Raw genomic sequence first — 18557 nt, 5'->3', positions numbered from 1 at the left:
GAAAGAAAAGTGTTGAGGAAATGCTTTTGTTTTAGGCATAGTAAATCCTCCCCACCCTACCACCTTACAAAGATTTTAATGTCTTAATTCTTAAAATTTGTGAATATATCACTTTATCTGATAAAAGGATACTTTGCACATGTAATTAAATTTATAGATTTTTGAGATACGTAGATTATCCTGGATTACTCAGGTGATTCAACATAGTTACAAAAATTCTTAAGAGCAGATAGCCTTTCCTGGCTGTGGTCAGAGGGACACCTGACTATAGAAGGAAGGTACAGAGAGATGTAATTTCACTGGCTTTGAATATGAAGGATGTGCGCCAAGAGTCAAGAAATATAGGTAACCTTAGGAGCTGGAAAAGGCACTTGATTCTCTTCCAGTGCCTCCAGAGAAGAATGCAGGCTTGCCAACAGCCTGATTTTAGCCCACTAAGACGTCAGACGTCTAACTTACAGAATTGTAATGTGAGTTGTTTGAAACCATCGTTTATAATAATTTATTATGCAACAATAGAAAACTAATATAGTAGCATTCTGACATAAAACACACCATAAGAAAAGCTTTAGGTGTAACATGGTGACGTACTTGTTTTATAGTGTTGAAGTACAAGGCCGAGTATTAACAGATAAGGTAGTGAGAAAAGCAGGTATTGAATGATGGAAAGGCTTTGTGCATATAGAGAGCCTTGCCATTATCTCATAACTTTTTGGATAGCTATGAAAAGGTTTCAAATGTGGTAATATTTGCCTTTAAAAAGATATTTCTAAGAGTTAATCTTAATGTTCAGGATGATAGGCTAATCCTGGGGAAGTGTTAAATCTGAATTAAAACAGCTGCAGTGGGAATAAATGGGGGAAAGAGAATTTTACTAATGGATGATCTTCACAGATTGATGATCAAATCTTGTTTAAAATAAGTATTTACTTTCATGCCTACACCCAAGCGTTATTGTCTTGCAAATGAGGACAAGGCTGTTTTTGTAGTCATGACAAATAAGCACCATGCCAGCCTCCTATTTAAAACTCTATATACAGAAAAGTCAGTCACATATGTCTGTACATAGTTGCTTACTTGAATTTGTGAGTTACGTATAAATTATGTTGTCTTATAACAGCAAAACAACAACAACAGAAACCCTAAATAATTTCCTTCTCCCTCTCTCTGCCCATTCTCAGAATCACCACTTTAGTGGAATTATTACAATAGTCTTCTGTTGACCTCTCTTCTTCATCTCTCTCAAATCAGTTCATGTTACTCGTGCTTGCAGATATGCTATTCTTAAAGTTTGATTTATCTTGTTATTGTTTGTTGTAGAGATGAAATTGTCTGTTCAGGACCTCATACATTTAGACATTTCAAGGCTTTTCTAGGTACTCCAAAATATTCTTTATTCATACTATACAAAATTTTTTCTCATTATTTGCCAAATTATACTCTCTATTCTAGTCAGACCAACATCCTTCATAGCTGCTATGTTCCCTGCTAGTCTACTTCTCCTTCATAGTATGGAGTGACTGTGCATTGTATACCTATAAATTTAATAGATGCTACTTGAAAAATAATATCAATCTTTCCAAATTATACTCATTCTTTAAGGGCTGACTCAAACCCACCTACTCCATTACATAATGTTTTGTTTCAACTGCTCTTAAAATATTCATTAAACCTCTGTGAATCATATCATATGTCACCTGATTATTTCATCTTTCCTATTTAATATTGTATTCTTGACTTTATTATAAATTCTGTACAGCACAGCTTTTCACACTTCCCCTCGGTTTTCCATGAGATAATGACCACTGTGGCACTGAACGCATAGTAGGTGCCCATAAATACTTACTATTTGATAATTTATTACCTCAATAGTCAAGTTCTTATCTCCTACATGTGGTCAACAACTTCCCCAAGACCTTCTCCCGGATTTGTCGAGTCTTTACACAATAAACTATGGGGTTCATTAGGGGTGGCAGCAACAAGAATATATCTGCAATAAGGATTACAATGAGGGGGCTTTTGTGTTGGGCAAAGCGGTGCATGGCAGCCAGGGTGATGATGGGTACATAGAAAATGAGCACAGCACAGATGTGGGAGACACAGGTATTGAGGGCCTTGAGTCTCTCTGCCAGAGATGCAATGCTGAGTACAGTTTTTAAGATCATTATGTAAGACAGAACAATTAATGCTAAGTCCAGCATAGTACAGAGAGCAACAAAGAAGCCATAGATCACATTGATCTTGTTGTCAGAGCAGGCCAGCTTCATGGTATCTGGATGCAGACAGTAAGAGTGAGAAAGGAGATTCTTCTGACAATATTTTAGTCTCCTTAGAGTGAAGGGGAATGGAAGAACTAAGAGAAGGCTCCTGATGGCTAAAATCAGTCCCATTTTAGCAACTCTATTGTTAGTGAGGAGAGAAACATATCTCAGGGGATTGTGAATGGCAAGAAAACGATCCAAAGACATGACCAGAAGCACTGAAGATTCCATGACAGTAAATCCATGGATGAAGAATTCTTGAGCAAAGCAGGCATTGTGTGAAATTTCCATGGCATTAAATAAGAAAATTCTCAGCATGGTAGGAAGGGAGGAAAATGACAGGCCCAGGTCAGAGATGGCCAACATGGCAAGAAAATAATACATGGGCTCATGAAGTGAGGGCTCTGTCTTTATGACAAAGAGAATGGTACTGTTGCCCATGATGGCAACCAGGTACATGAGGCAAATGGGGATGGAGATCCAGATGTGGGCATGTTCCAGTCCTGGGATTCCAATCAAAAGAAAAAGCTGGACTTCAGAGTTATTGAAAATAGACATGAGTGGAAATATGAGCACTTTATCCAGATCTGAAATCACATAAACAAAAAGTCACACTTTTAGATAAAACTTAGTGTGGTAGGGATAAGTAGCTCATTTATGTACTGTATTTAGAGACATATTTTTCCATTCTATTTATAAAATGCAATTTTCAACATTTCTTAAAAGTTCATAAACATGTTTATGTTCTCTAACATGGGAATTTCACTTACAACAATTTATCTTAAGGTGGTAGTTTTCCAATATTTTATCCAAATGTGAAAATCATTTCAAAACAGAGCTACTTTGATTAAGTCAGTGACAGGCACTTAGAATCTTTCCCTCTCTTTTCCCACATGATCTTCAGTAGTTCTCTTTTGGTTTCATGACAAAATCCCTAACTTCTCGGGAGAAAGTTTAAAAATAATAGTCTAAGGAAATAATCAGAGATCCTTGAAAACACCTACACTATGGTAAATAAGTATTAAATGCTAGAAAGTACATGTATACACTAAGTTTTACAATTATGAGGTAGGTATTTATTATCTATATTCTATATATGAGTATAAACACCAATCTAGGCTCAATAAAGCACAAACATAAAAATATTAATATTGATTATACAATTTTTTTCAAAAGAAGTGGGAGAAAAGGAGCACAGATACACCTTTGGGAGTTATGTATCCTTATTGTCTTCATGTTTGTGCTCCTTCATGAAATGGATAGTTCCTAGCTCAAGCACCTATGAGCCACACTACAGGTTATCATTTTATTATCTCAAGGGAAAGTGTTGAAGCCATACAATAATATCATGAGCTTGTGAATCTTAGCTCTCTTGAGCAAATTATATTTTATCTCTGAGCAAATTAGGAAAAGAAATTCTAAGTGAAAGAAATTCAAATAACTCCATTTATCTTTATAATGTAAAATTTTTCAATACACCTACATATTAAATTAAACCCTGATTTTATTGTGAATTGAAATTGTATTTTATAATTCTTTAGAGAATAAACAAGAAAAATGTAATACATAACAAGCAGACCTTGACTGATATTTGATATTTTAGGGGTACTGTCTACACAGATCTGGGTGTTTTTTTTTAGCTTGTAAATGGAACTGCATCTGCAAATGGAGTTTGTCATGACTTTTTATCTCTTATCATGTCAGCAAATCAAATGCCAAGCCCAGAGAAGGTGTATTTTGGATGGTAGCAGATTTTCAAGTACCATGAAAATCATTTTGTATATAAGCTGTCAGAATGCCTATTTAACAAATTTTATTCTAACCCTTCTTTCCCAGGAATCATAAGAAAAGTTCTCATTTTCACAAACACTTAATTTTTACTTTATTTTATTTTCATTTTTGGCAGATGGATATTGACTTGGTTCTTCCAGGGAATATGTCTGTCATGCATATTTATTATGGTAGTTTCTACACTGTTTTATAATGTATTGTTTTTATGTATCTCTACCCAACACAACCCCACCACCGCCATATATACTGACTGCCAAATACTGCAAAGCATAGATAAGATTTTATTTATATTCATATATCTGTCATCAACATAATTTCTCAGCAAACATGCAAAGAATGAATGTGAGTGAAAAAAAGTGTAAGGCCCTAACCAGTTTGGCTCAGTGGATAGAGCGTCAGCCTGAGGACTCAAGGGTCCCAGGTTCGATTCCGGTCAAAGGCATGTACCTTGGTTGCGGGCACATCCCCAGTAGGGGGCATGCAGGAGGCAGCTGATGGATGTTTCTCCCTCATCGATGTTTCTAACTCTCTATCCCTCTCCCTTCCTCTCTGTAAAAAAAAAAAAATCAATAAAATATATTTTTTAAAAAGTGTAAGACATGTAGAGTCATCTCTTAGTGCCTTCTCCCTTTCTTCTGTGATAGTACCCACAGGATATTTATGCTCACTCTACTCACCAACATTTTCAGTGATAAACTTGACATTACACAAAGTGTGCTTTTGGACATGGAGTCTGAACTTCAGGAGAAATAACCCTACAGAGCTGTCAGGTCAGAAATATTGACATGAAGTTGGTATCTGAATTCATGAAAGTAGATGATATCACCCAGGAAAATGTACGAAACACAAAATTTAAATTTCAGTTAGAATTGTGAGGAGAAGCAAGATTGTTCAGAGCATCTTTCCCAATCCATCAACATGGGAGAAAATCTAGGAGAGTGGATGGAGTGGGTAACAAAGGAGAGAGTATTCCAAGGAGGTTAGTCATCAGATCTAACATCACCCAGATCTCTTAGAATTTCCATTCCTTAAGTTAAAGAAATCAGCCCTCAAGTCTGATGCAAAAACATCTAGGTATAAATTTCAGCTTGGCACTGAATTTGGATAAGCTGCTTAGGCCTCCAAGCAGATATTTGCTCTTCTGTTAAATACTGTAGAAAACAGTATCTATCTAAAACAGTAATTTTATATACTATTATAAATGATTTAACATAATTAAGACAATCAGTCAATAGCAGTGCTAATTAATTATTTCAACAAAAATTCCGTAAAAAATCATTCCCACATCAAGTCCTAGATTGCCTTAAGAGGGATTTTTTCTTCTTTAAATTGACAATAAGACTTACTTTTATTTGTTATACTATCAAGTAAATGGGACTCTACTGCTATCAGAGTTAATAAAATCCTTTTTAACCTTCAGGCCATGCAATCCTATCTCCACTTACACACACACACACACACACACACACACACACACATGCCACTTTCTCTTCCTCCCCATAGTCATTTCTTCAGAAGTAAACTGACAAAGGCATAGGTTTAAGTTTTCAAAGGGATTTTCAGCTACTAGCACTTACCAAAACTGGATGCTCAATATGTCTCAATATGTCAATATGCTCAATATGTCTCAACTTTGACTTCCACCTTATAAAGATGTACCTCTTCCTCTTTCCCTCAGGGTTATAGACCCTCGGGAGAAATAGAAATCAGCCTGCTCCCTGGGATCTCTGAATGAGTTTACAGAGAAAGTGTTGGGCTGAATGTGTTAACTCTTTGGTATCCAGGATCCCCAGCTGGAGCTAGAGATGCGGTGTAATGCAAAGCAATGGGAAAACTACTCAAGTGAGAGGTAGAAATCATATTGATCAAGAAAGCTTGACATGTAGCATTCATAGAGATTATGTAATATAGTTAAAAGAGCAAAATATTTTAGTTTCAGTTTGAGGTCAGACCACTTTATTTCACCTCAGTTTAATTAGCCACAAAATGGAAATCATAGTACACAAGTATCAAATATTCATACAAGCATCTTACAAACTACAGAATGGCTAATTATTCCATTTATTCCTTTGAATGTTTGGCAAATGCCATTGAAAAAGCATTGAAATAGACATGCCCTGCCACTTAGTGCTGGATTTCCAACCAGGTATCCCAAAATTACATGCCTTCTATACTGTATATTGCATACACTAGAAGCTATTTAAATGCTATCTTCAGGGTTTCATTGTATCTTTATAATTATACAAGTCCTATATTGTGGTTCAATATCTAAATTAAATAATAGTTACTGAAGGTTATGAAGTGATATAATATTTCGATGATAATTTAAGTGTGTGTGTGTGTGTGTGTGTGTGTGTGTGTCTCAGTGGCATGGCTCAGTGGTTGAGCATCAACCTATGAACCAGGAAGTCATGGTTCAATTCCCAATCAGACCATATGCCCTGGTTGCAGGCTCCATCCCCAGTGTGGGGTGTGCATGAGGCAGCCAATTAATGATTTTCTCTCATCATTGATGTTTCTATCTCTTCCTCTCTCTCTCTAAAATCAATATATATATATATCTTACTTAAATTAAAGTTTTGTCTGAATAATGCAGTTAGATCATACATTAATAATAAACAATGATATTTGATAAAATTCAAAAGTATAATTTAAAAAGTTATAGCCAGGCTATACAAAATGCACACCTCTGGGACTAAGAAGGGATCAGAAATTCACAACATTGACCAGGGATAAGCCTACTCATTGCTGGGTTTCATGTCTGGATAAGACAATCAATTATCATCTGAAAAATGAGATTAAACATTCTCCATGAGATATGAGAGTGTCTGAACCAAAATGACTTCTTAAAAACCAGAATGGGCCATTCTAGAGGATATTTTTGCTGGCCATCCTGTCTTCTTGTGACTTAACAGTTTATTATAAGACAGCCAGACTTCCAACTGCCAATATCTGCTTCCCTTTAAGTTAGAGTCTCAATGGGTAGGCTCTGCTTATACACTGCATTGCAAAGTGCTTGAGATTCAAAAGAAATGAGCAAAGCTATAACAAAGAAGATAAAACAGATGGGACAATGAAGAAACAAAACAATGATGGACATAAAATAAATGTATTTATAATTATATTAAATATACTTGATTAAAGACCTCAATTATAATACAGCATTTGTCACACTGAATTAAAAGGCATGCTGATTATAAAAGTTGCACATGAACTATAATGACACAGGTTAAAAGTAAAAAGATATGTCATGTGTGCAGAAGATATGCCTTACATACCAACATATATGGTGAATGTAGCCATATTATTATCAAAGCATATGAAATTTAAAGCAAGCCATGTTACCAAAGAAAAAAGGAGAGATTTTGCAAAGACAAAAGAACTCATAGCAACCTTAATGCTTTACGTGTAATAGGAAAGTTTCAAAAAACACAAAGAACAAGTAACAGAACTAAAAAGAAAAAGACAAATTCATAATCAGATTTGGAGATTTTAACACTTCCCTCCTTTGAATGCTACTTGGTTACATATGTAAGTAAAAATCATTTGAGCTGGTCACTTCAGATTTCTGCATCATACTATAAGTTATATTTTAATAATAAAGGGGAAAAATTGTCATTGATTATAAGGGAATAAAAAGAAACAAAGATGGTGAACCTAATCTAAAATGTCAATTTATTTGGAATGAAATTATTTCTTGGTAGGCTCAGCTGCTTTCCCTAATCTCTGGGGCAGGGCAGGTTCTCCTTGATCTGTTCAGGACTCTACAATCTGAGTTAAAACCATGGTCCTAAACCAGGCCCTCTGCTGGGAATTTCTTGGATATTCCTTAGGGAAATAACTTCTTTAGAGAGGGCCTCAGAGCTGGAGGAATTGGTGTCCCACGAGTGCAAAGCTCAGAAGACAGCTCCAGGAGTCTGGGACCTATAAATAAAGGCCTTGGGCACAGAAGCTGAGCAGCCTCTAGCCTACAGTCATTTCTGTTTCCCTCCGTGGTGAAATGGTAAGTTCAGCAGAGTCCTAACATAATACTGTCTTATAATGTGCCTATCTCCTGAAGTGTGTGTGAAACATGAGTACCCTAAGAACCAGGACTTAGAGAGGACTCTGAATAAGGCTGACTGCTTGAGAGCTCCATAGTTTTTATATAAGAGGGACTTACTTTTTTTATGTTTAATTGCATGAAGGAATGGAGGGAACTTTTTCTTTGAGCTATGTTTGCCTGAGAAGAGGAGAGTTTAACTTAAATTTGGGGAAGAAACTACGAACATTTGAAATGCACTAAGTCTCCTTTTGGCCACCCATTTTCACTATTCCCTTCACCCATCTATGGTTCATCCTAAAAAGTACCCATTTATTCATGCACAGTTAGACAAAATGCTAGATAGAGTCAGAACTCTAAGTGAGATAGAGAAATAGGAAAACTAGTCTGACGTAAGGCTGCATTTTCTCTGCCTAACCAAAGGACTGGAAGTCAGACATCCCAGGGTTAGAAGTCAGACCATGGATAACCATCTGATCCACTAGACTAAAATCAGAGGAGAGGGCTGTAGTCTGGAAAGTGAGGACAAGTAATATGACATTATGATCTCAAGTTATTAGAACTTTGGACTAGAAACAAGGGAGCAACTTAGTTATGCCAAAGGAGTCACATGCAGTTAGAAAGGAAGTAATACAGGAGCTGTATATGGTAGAGTGGCATTCGGTGGGAGAGTAAGACACAACCAGGTTTGAATCCAGTTCTATCTCTTACCAGTTGTTGCTTTCTTTCCTAACTTATAGAGCAGAGATAATAATAGTACTTGCTTCATAGGGTTGCTTTGAGAATTAAATAAAATGATGTATAGAAAGAGTTTAAGGTATCATTCATCTGAGAAAGTATCCCTGAATTTTAATTCTTATTAGTAATAAAAATTTGGGACTTTTTTCAAGACAATCAATTTACTTAAGAAATATCTGAGTAATTTTTCTACATAAGACACCATTCTTGAGAAATGCATTGGGTCTTTTTTAACCATCACTATTGCTAGTAAGATGTTTATTATATTTCTGATTGATCAAGGATTTACCAACTATATCTCTTATCCTCAAAACAATTCTGCTATTTTACTACTTCCTGTGCATCAGTAAGGCTATAAGGCCTCACAGATAAATGTCTGTTTTCAAGTTCACATAAAAAGTAGAGCAAACATTTTGAAAACGGAACTATCTGACTGCTAAAATTGTCTAACACAATGTTTGCACACAGTAATCACTGCCAATGTTCTCCTTTTCCCTACTTTTAAAAATATCTACCTCTCCCTCGCCCCCACCTTGTTAAGAGCCATCTCTTATCTTCCTCACCTCTGGATCTGGCTGAACAGGTATTGATTATGCCCCTTTGCTTTTACTGTTTCACAGCTCATGCTACTTGCTGGATTCTGCTTACCAACAATTTCTATGGGCCATTTATCTCCCCTTTGATGACGTTTTCTCAGAAATGAAATTGAAATGACTGGTGTTAATTAAAATAGCTCTAGAGGTAAGCACTGGAACTGGCATGTAATACAGTTCAAGGCTCCAGGCTACCTTCATATTTATATTACTTATTAAATCACTAGTTATTTATATGCCCTCCATTATAATGCAATCTCCGTGGGATTTATTCCATTTTTAAACATATTAAATAACACAAGATAGAAAGCATGCTATAATTAAAAAGCTTAAAATCAATGACATCAGTTCAAAACATGTCTGTTCATAATAATATGTGGGGTTTTTTTTCAATAAATTAGTTAATCTCTCTGTGCTTCATTTTCAAATTTGGAAAACAGGAATAATAGTACCATGTAGTGATTAAATAAAATAACAAATATAAAACATCCAGCACAATGCAATAAAGGTTAATATTCACCCCTTGTTTCCCTATTTCCTATTTCAATCCACTCTAATTTTCTTCCTCTCTTCTCCAAAACTACGAATCTGGGAATAAGATGAAGTATCCTATCTATCTATCTATCTATCTTGGAAGTAATTTATTTATTTATGTATTTACTAATTACATAATGACATATGCAAAGGCTAATGAGTCATCCTGATAAATGTATTTTTAATTTTATGTATTTATTTATTGTACTTGTATTGAATTATTTTAATATTTTATAAAGAAAAATTTTAAACTAATGCTAACCTTATAATATTCTAAATTGGACAAAAAATAGTCCAGCTTGTGTGGCTCAGTGGTTGAGCATCGACCTATGAATCATGAGGTTACGGTTTGGTTCCCTGTCCCGGCACATGCCCAGGTTTCAGGCTCAATCCCCAGTAGGGGGCATGCAGGAGGCAGTGGTTCAATGATTCTCTCTCATCATTGATGTTTCTATCTCTCTCTCCCTCTCCCTTCCTCTCTGAAATCAATAAAAATATATTAAAAAGTAAAATATAGAAAATGTTTTGTTACATCTATAAATACATTGATAGTGTTTTAATAAAGATATTCAGTTATTTATTTTATCTAATAAATATTATTGAGAGTTTACTATATGTATGCTTATAAACAAAAATTTAAAACTTTAAAGGAAGTTTATTCAGGCAATAATTTATAAACCCAGAAATGCAGCCTTCAGTATGAACTGAGAATATATTCCAGAATGGAGGCATTTGGGCAGGGCTCATAAAGGCAAAAGTTGCAAGGAGGTGATGATCAAAGATATGGGTTGCTAGGGGAAACAAGGCCATAAACTTACATTGTTTGTTTTTTGATTGGTGAAGGCAACTGAACTTTCAATACTTGGCTGACTCAGTGATTGAGCAAGTGAGGTTGTGAAGTGAGAACAATGGGTGATATATGATTAAACATTTATCAAGTCCTAGTTTCAGCCCAGGCCTGTAGAACAATAAAGCTATCTTTGATCACACAATAATGGCACAAGGAGCATGATTTATCAACAATGCAAGGAGTACAATTTATCAAACAGTATAATCAACACAGTGGGGCTGCTGGCTCTGTGGGTAGTTCTGGAGCCCAAAAGAGCAGTCATGCCTTGCAAGCAGCTTCAGAGCTCAAGCTGCAAAAAATCCAAATTTGGGTCTGGAGGTATGATATTAAAGTTTTTATACTAGTAAGTCCTCATACCAGAGGGGGACAAAGCAAAGTTAGTTCTGCAATGGAATTTGCCTTCTTATGGTAAAAACTAGATAAGAACTACTTAAAATAAATAACAATGGAATAGCATATGACTGAGGCAGCTAGGGTGGTCAGGGAAGTTCTCTCTTAGGATGTGACTTTTGAGAAAGAGCAGTTAGAGCCAAGGAAACAGCAATTACAGTCCTGAGAGGGAAAGCCTATTGCAATGTTTGAGGAACAGCACAGAGAAATGTGGTTGTAGCACACTAGAGGTTTCTGGAGGTCATATTCTATTAGTCCTTATCAGGGGATTGATGGGAGCGAAGTGGGAGGAACATATGTAATAATTCAATTATAAATATAAATTTTTAAAATAATATATAGATTGTAATATAAATGTAAAAGAAAAAGAAAATATCAAAGAAATGAGAGACTAGATGCATAATAAAAACTTTTCCATGTATGAGATTTTTGCCGCTTTTATGTTGATAATTAAACTTTTAAATAAAAGTATATCTAATCCATATATTATATAGATAAGTTTTGCAAACAGGCTGGGGGGAAGGGGGTGGAGAAAGAGAGGCATTAAAAATAACTATGACAATGGCATGGAGAATGAAGTTGAGAAAAAGGCCCAGGCAACCGGGAAGAGAGAGACAAGAAACAAGCAGCACTTCCGATCCTCCCAGAGGCAGAGGGTTAAATCCATGCTGAAAAGATTAACCTTAGCAGAGGGATATTTAAGGGGCATAAAATGCTTTGTGTGTTAAAGAAATTTGTCATTTGGATATTGTGATTTATAATAAGAAATATGCATTTGATTTTCATCCCTGTTCCTAAGAATTTCCTAAGTGATGGGAGCAATAAAGATGTCTTTTATCATGTTAATGAGGTGACTTTTGGACCTCATCTGAGACTGGAGGCTGGTTGCCAGGAGAACCAACCATAGGACTAAAAGGTTGGAACTTTCAGTCCCACTCCTGACCTCTGACCTCCAGGGAGAGGAAAGGGCAGTTGATTGAATCAATTGACAATGGCTAATGAATCATCAATTATGCCTAAAAGGACAGGGTTTGGAGAACTTTCAGGTTGCTAAACACATGAAGATGAACACACGGAGATGCAGAGGAGAATGGCATGCTCAGGAATGCATAGAACCTCTGGGTGCTTTCCTCAGACAGTGCCCTATGCAGCTCTTGCATCTGGCTTTTCCTAAGTTATATCTGCTGGGGTTCATGTCCCAGCATCAAGAAGGGTTCAGGAATCTGGAAAAGGGGCTGTGCGCAGATGACATAGAAATCCAGAGACTAATAAAGAGTCCGGAGACAAGATATAATTTTGAAAGGCATTGGGGGTCAGAGGACCTTCAGCTAAAGGAACTGAAGACTCCCTCCTTGTCTAGGACCCTTGCTTTTATTAACACAATTTGTCCTAAGGCAAGGTGGAGATAATACACTTCAACGGTAAGGTTTCAAAGGGTACAGAAGCATTGTCAGTTTGGGGAATAGCCTACGGCTGTTCAGGTGTTTGGCCAGTAGGAGGCAATAACATGTAGATTAAGATGTCCTTTAACTGTCTGGCAGCCACAATCAGTTTCCTATTCAGGTTTGGGGAAATGCCTTCAGCCATTCCCAGCTGGTGACTACATGTGTGACTCAACCCTGTTGAGTCCCCAAGTCTCATCAACCTTTTGATGAAACTCTTAAAATTATAACATGCTGGAATTGGTCTACGGCACCTATCCTTTCATAACACACTAATACTCTAGTGTGTCAATTGGGCTTCCTTTGTTCTGTGAGCCATTCTAGCAAATAAATCAAACCCATGTTGGGGGTCTTGGGAACTTCTCATTTACTAAGATAGCCAGTTGGCCATAAGTACAGATAACAACCCAGATTTGTGATTTGCATATTAAGTCCAAGGAGGGGGTGGTGGAACCCTACAATCTGTAGCTAATTGATCAGAAACACAATTGATAACCTGGACTTTTGATTGGCAGCTGACATTAGGGAAGGGGCTTATGTTGTAGGACTGAGCCCTTAATCTGTATAATATGATGCTATTTCAAATTAGATAGTATCAGAATTGAGGTGAATAATTTTATGTCACCCTGGTGGTATTCTCTTTTTTAAAAAATCTTCATTGTTGAAAGTATTACATAGGTCCTCCTTTTCCCCGCATTATCCTTGCTCCCATTCCTCCTTCCCTGCCAGGCCCTCACCACCCTATTGTCTGTGTCTACTGGTTATGCATATATGCATACAAGTTCATTGGTAGATTTCTTCCCCCCTACCCTCCCCTGCCTTCCTTCTGAGGTTCAACAGTCTGTTCATGTTTCTATGTCTCAGTTTATTTGGTTCATTAGAGTCCACATATGTGAGATCATGTGATACTTATCTTTCTCTGACTGGCTTATTTCACTCAGCATAATACTTTCCTGGTCCATCCATGCTGTTGCAAATGGTAAGAGCTCTTCCTTTTTTATTACTGCGTAGTATTCCATTGTGTAAATGTAACATAATATTTTTCATACACTCATTTGCTGATGGGAACTTAGGCTGTTTCTAAATCTTAGCTATTGATATTAGCAACACTGAGCACATTTCCTGACAAATAGAACACATTCAATCACTATTAATTGGATTTTATTAAACTGAATTGATTTCTATTCTGAGACCCAATTCCAACATGTATTAGTGGGGAGGGGACTTTCCACACAGCACCAAGCAATTACCAGAATACCACCATGCAATTTACAACTCCTGGTGGTGTTCTGACAATTGCTTAATGTTGTGTGGGATGTCCCCTCACCCCCTAATCAAGATCATTAACATTAAGACACAAATGGATCTTAATGAACTTACTGGCTACTGTGGAAGACAGAGAAGTAAACAACAAGCCAAAGGACAATTTCAGATGCATTGAGTAAAAGAGATAAGAGTTATTGTAGAAGTACATAAATTCTGCTTGGTATGATCAGGATGAAGACTTCAAGGAGCAAGCAACTCCTGAGCTGGCCTGATTAGAGTTGCTAAAGAACTTGTAACACTTTTAAAAGACCTCTTCATACTTTCATGCTGGGGAGTATAGAGGTGAGAGGGTGGCCAATTCCCAGATCATGACTTAACCACTGCTTTATCCTTTTGGGAAGGCAGTTCAGGCTCCTAGAAGAACATTGATCCTTAATGACTACTCATTAATGTCTCATTCTAGAGTATGAACTAGCTGAAAAGCTGGGTTTCTAATTTCTAATACTGTTGTCAACAGTCATCTGACAAAGCTGAGCCTCTCAATTAAACCCCCACTTTCTCTAGCCAAAAGCGGTAGAAACTGGTATGCTTTATGTATCTTAGAACCATATTGTTCATGATGAACTTAATTCCACAAAGAGAAACCTCCCAAAGGTACGTAGTTAACTCAGTTGTCCACGAAAAAGTTCTATAGTTGTAGAACATCTATTTATTTTATGGTGTCAAAAGAAAAATGATTGCCCTAACCGGTTTGGCTCAGTGGGTAGAGCGTCAGCCTGCAGACTGAAAGGTCCCAGGTTTGATTCCGGCCAAGGGCATGTACCTTGGTTGCGAGCACATCCCCAGTAGGAGGTGTGCAAGAGGCAGCTGATGGATGTTTCTCTCTCATCGATGTTTCTAACTCTCTATCCCTCTCTCTTCCTCTCTGTAAAAAATCAATAAAATATTTTTTTAAAAAAAAGAAAAATGATTCAGAGAATACCAATCTCCCTCATCACCAACAGTCCAGGTGACTAAACCACATGATGATAGTCTGTGTTAGACTGTAGACAGAGTTCAAGAACCCCTTCTCTCCTCCCATCCTCAAGGATAGACAGCACTACTGCTATTGATAGTCATTTTTAAGAACATTCTGTCTGCTTACAAAAACATGGGATTTTTCACTGTACTTAAGGAGAGGGTTAACAGTGAAGCTCACATGGCCTACTTTCTGTCCTTTCTTGGTGCTGCTTCCTGTGGAGAAATTGTGAGTAAAATCACCTTTGGAAGCTCCGGGCTTGGCCTGAAAATTGTTTGGAGCAAAAACCTCTAGAAATTGGAAAAACCATTTATTATTGGCTCTCTTAAAATCTAATTCCTGCAGTTGGCTTTTTTTTAAATTGCTTTTACAGTATGTTTTGTTTGTATTTTTTTTTATTGATTTCAGAAAGGAAGGAAGCGGGAGAGAGAGATAGAAACATCAATGATGAGAGAGAATCATTGATTGGACGCCTCTTGCATGCCCCCCACTGGAGATCAAGCCCACAACCCAGACATGTGCCCTTGATAGGACTCAAACCTGGAACCCTTCAGTCTGCAGGCCGAAGCTCTATCCACTGAGCCAAACCAGCTAGGGCTTTTTTTTAAAAATTCTAGTCTCACTCTGAACCAAGCAAAAAGAATTACCTTGTACAACTTTTTCATTGGATTGGGGATAGGGAGGGGGAAAGCGTAATAGTAAAGGGAGAATTTATTTTTATGTGGGTATTTTTTTTCTGAGGACGTTGTGGAGAAGTGTGATTGATCAAAACACTACTTATATTTCTGGTTGTCTTTGTCAATTAACATTATCTGTCTCTATTATCAATTGTCTGTTTAGAAGAAATATCTCATTCTTATTCTTTAATATGAGAAATGTCTCAAAATTGTATTTTTTTGTTTATGTCTCAGACAAAAGTGCTGAAAGGAGGTGAGATGAGCATAATAGATTCATGTTGAAAGTGTCCTTTCAGCTCTGGAAATATTTTCCAACTGATTTATCATGCACATTATCAATTCCTCTAACACTGAGATCCCCACCTTCTTTCTGATTGGAATCCCAGGACTGGAGCATGCTCATGTATGGATCTCTATTCCCATCTGCCTCATGTACCTGGTGGCCATCCTCGGCAACTGTGGCATCCTCTTTGTGATCAGGACAGAACCCTCGCTCCATGCACCCATGTACTATTTCCTCTCCATGTTGGCTATCTCTGACCTGGGTCTGTCCCTCTCATCCCTCCCCACTATGCTGAGGACCTTTGCTTTCAATGCTACCGGAATTTCCCCAGATGCCTGCTTTGCTCAAGAATTCCTTATCCATGGATTCATGGATATGGAGTCCTCAGTGCTCCTGGTTATGTCTTTTGACCGCTTTCTGGCCATACGCAACCCTCTGAGATACAGCTCTATCCTCACCAATGCCAGAGTTGCTAAGCTGTGCCTGGTGTTTTTCCTAAAAAGCCTGCTCTTGGTGCTCCCCTTTCCTTTCGCTCTCAAAAGCTTGACATATTGTAAGAAACACCTGCTCTCTCACTCCTATTGTCTCCATCAGGATGTCATGAACCTGGCCTGCTCTGACAACACAATTGACTTTTTCTATGGTTTTTTTGTTGCCCTCTGTATGATGTTAGACAGTGTGTTCATTGCTGTGTCATACGTCTTCATCCTGAAGACCGTGATGGGAATTGGATCCCATAAGGAACGGCTCAAAGCCCTCAACACCTGCGTCTCCCACATCTGTGCTGTGCTCATCTTCTACGTGCCCATCACTGCTTTGGCCTTTATGCACCGCTTTGGCAAACACAAGTCCCAAAGTGCCACGATCCTCACTGCTGATATCTTCTTGCTAGTGCCTCCTCTGATGAACCCCATTGTATACTGTGTAAAAACACGGCAAATTCGTGAGAAGATTCTAGGGAAATTTGGTATAAAATAAAGGTATGGGGAAAAATGAGGCAGGGTCAGCCAGGATCAGGGACTAAAATAATACCTTTCTAAAAAAGTATTATGGATGATTTATTTTTATGTTTCTTAATCATTCTTGCAATCAGCACAATACATGGACTGGACACTGAGATCTGTGAACTTGGGATTGATCTGGGCATTGACAGGTATATCTGCAATATCATTAAAATCATGAATTAGCACACTGATATGGATACAATGTTTACAGCATAAGGATAAACATACTTGGAAGTAAAGATTGTACACCTTTATAGAGAATGAATATGAAAGGAGCTAGAAGTTAAAGGATGTTACCCAAAACAGTTACTGATTTTCTCTCAGGCAGTCTTCAGATATGTTGTATTTGTTGAGGAGTCTGAAGTCAATTTAATGCAAATTCTTGATCTCCCATTTACATAAAAGAAGTTTGTTATCAAGTATGAGTTGGTTTAAGATTTTCTTTCTTTGCTCTTTCCTTAATAATCAAATGTTGGCATATCACCGGTGGTTCCCATTTGAATTATGACAAATAAACTCCCTCTTTACAACAGACCATCTTTTTTTCTGTATACAACAGATTTCCAAAAAGGTATAGTTACTAAAAGGGGCACAGATGGACTACTTCACTACTGGAGACAAATAGGAAAGCTAACAGTACAGAAAATGTTAAAGCATTGATGTTATTGATTAACCACTCTAAGATATATGTTCTAAAATAATGGCTCTCATGCTTGTTCAGGTACTTGTTATTTTGAATTATGATATTTTCAATTACACTAAACAAGCTAGAAATAATTTCAAAATAGGGGAAAATATGATAATATGAAACTGTATTCATTAATATATGGCTCTATTATAAAAAGATAAATAGCAAACTGAAGATGAATGGCTATCTCCAATGATTTTCTATAAAGTTTATCTGTTTCTTATTCATATGTTATTTGTAAGTAGTTCAGAGCAGACAAAGGTATAAAACATAAACTTTAGAATAAGTCAATCAACCCTTAAATATTTGTATTGTGAATTAGGAGAAAACAACTGGTAATAAATTTCAATGTTTTACTGTCTAAGGTGAACTCACAAATAATATTATTTCCATTTAAAAATTATTTTGAAGACGTTCTCTGATTAATAAATATTCTTATACATTTGTGTCTCCAGGTGAGTTCAACTGAGTTTTTATTGTTCAATAACTGACCCTGTCTAGAACCCATAGCCTAATCCGGAAAGGAAGGGACAATCTTTTGCACCTCCTCCCAGATTGTTTCCAATTGTGCTCTAATTGGTAGTTCACATGTCTGTCTCTCTTACTTGCACTCTGTTTTTTCAAAAGAACTGTACACATCAAGTGTGTTGGCATGTCTCCAGTACTTGTACAGTGTATATCAATGACCCATTTTCCAACTTGTTTGGGAAAAAACATAGTAAAAACAACAAAAAGCCTTTGACAATTCAGAATATGATGATAAATTATAAGCATGCAGAACATTTGGAATGATAGAAAACTATTGCCAAAATTAGTAGGAAGTAATTAATAGACTTTAAGTCAAAAGAGCTGCCCTGAAAAACAGTTCATGTCCTATTTACGCACACACACACACACACACACACACACACACACACACACAAAAAGAGCAAACAGGTTGTCATGAAAGAAATATAGAGGAATACTAATCTTCCTTCTAG

The 18557-nt window shown here is 36.9% G+C and overlaps 2 protein-coding genes across 2 annotated transcripts; one reads left to right on the top strand and one right to left on the bottom strand.

Annotated features, from left to right (window-relative positions):
• Positions 1-1814: 1814 nt before the first annotated feature.
• Positions 1815-2848, bottom strand: LOC102428807 (olfactory receptor 51A7). Its single transcript, XM_006094532.1, has one exon. It carries the CDS (start codon positions 2817-2819, stop codon positions 1881-1883), a length of 939 nt encoding a protein of 312 aa, XP_006094594.1. The 5' UTR covers positions 2820-2848; the 3' UTR covers positions 1815-1880.
• A 13079-nt stretch (positions 2849-15927) lies between these two features.
• LOC102428496 (olfactory receptor 51A7-like) lies at positions 15928-16863 on the top strand. Its single transcript, XM_006094531.1, has one exon. It carries the CDS (start codon positions 15928-15930, stop codon positions 16861-16863), a length of 936 nt encoding a protein of 311 aa, XP_006094593.1.
• The last annotated feature ends 1694 nt before the right edge of the window (positions 16864-18557 follow it).

The sequence above is a fragment of the Myotis lucifugus genome, unplaced genomic scaffold (assembly GCF_000147115.1).
Source record: "Myotis lucifugus unplaced genomic scaffold, Myoluc2.0 scaffold_138, whole genome shotgun sequence".
Lineage (NCBI taxonomy): Eukaryota > Metazoa > Chordata > Mammalia > Chiroptera > Vespertilionidae > Myotis > Myotis lucifugus.
This window is presented reverse-complemented; position numbering and strand designations above follow the sequence as displayed.

What these genes read in the sequence shown, in the direction of transcription:
- LOC102428496 (XM_006094531.1), top strand. Translation starts at nt 15,928, where the DNA reads ATGCACATTATCAATTCCTCTAACACTGAGATCCCCACCTTCTTTCTG.
- LOC102428807 (XM_006094532.1), bottom strand. Translation starts at nt 2,819, where the DNA reads ATGTCTATTTTCAATAACTCTGAAGTCCAGCTTTTTCTTTTGATTGGA.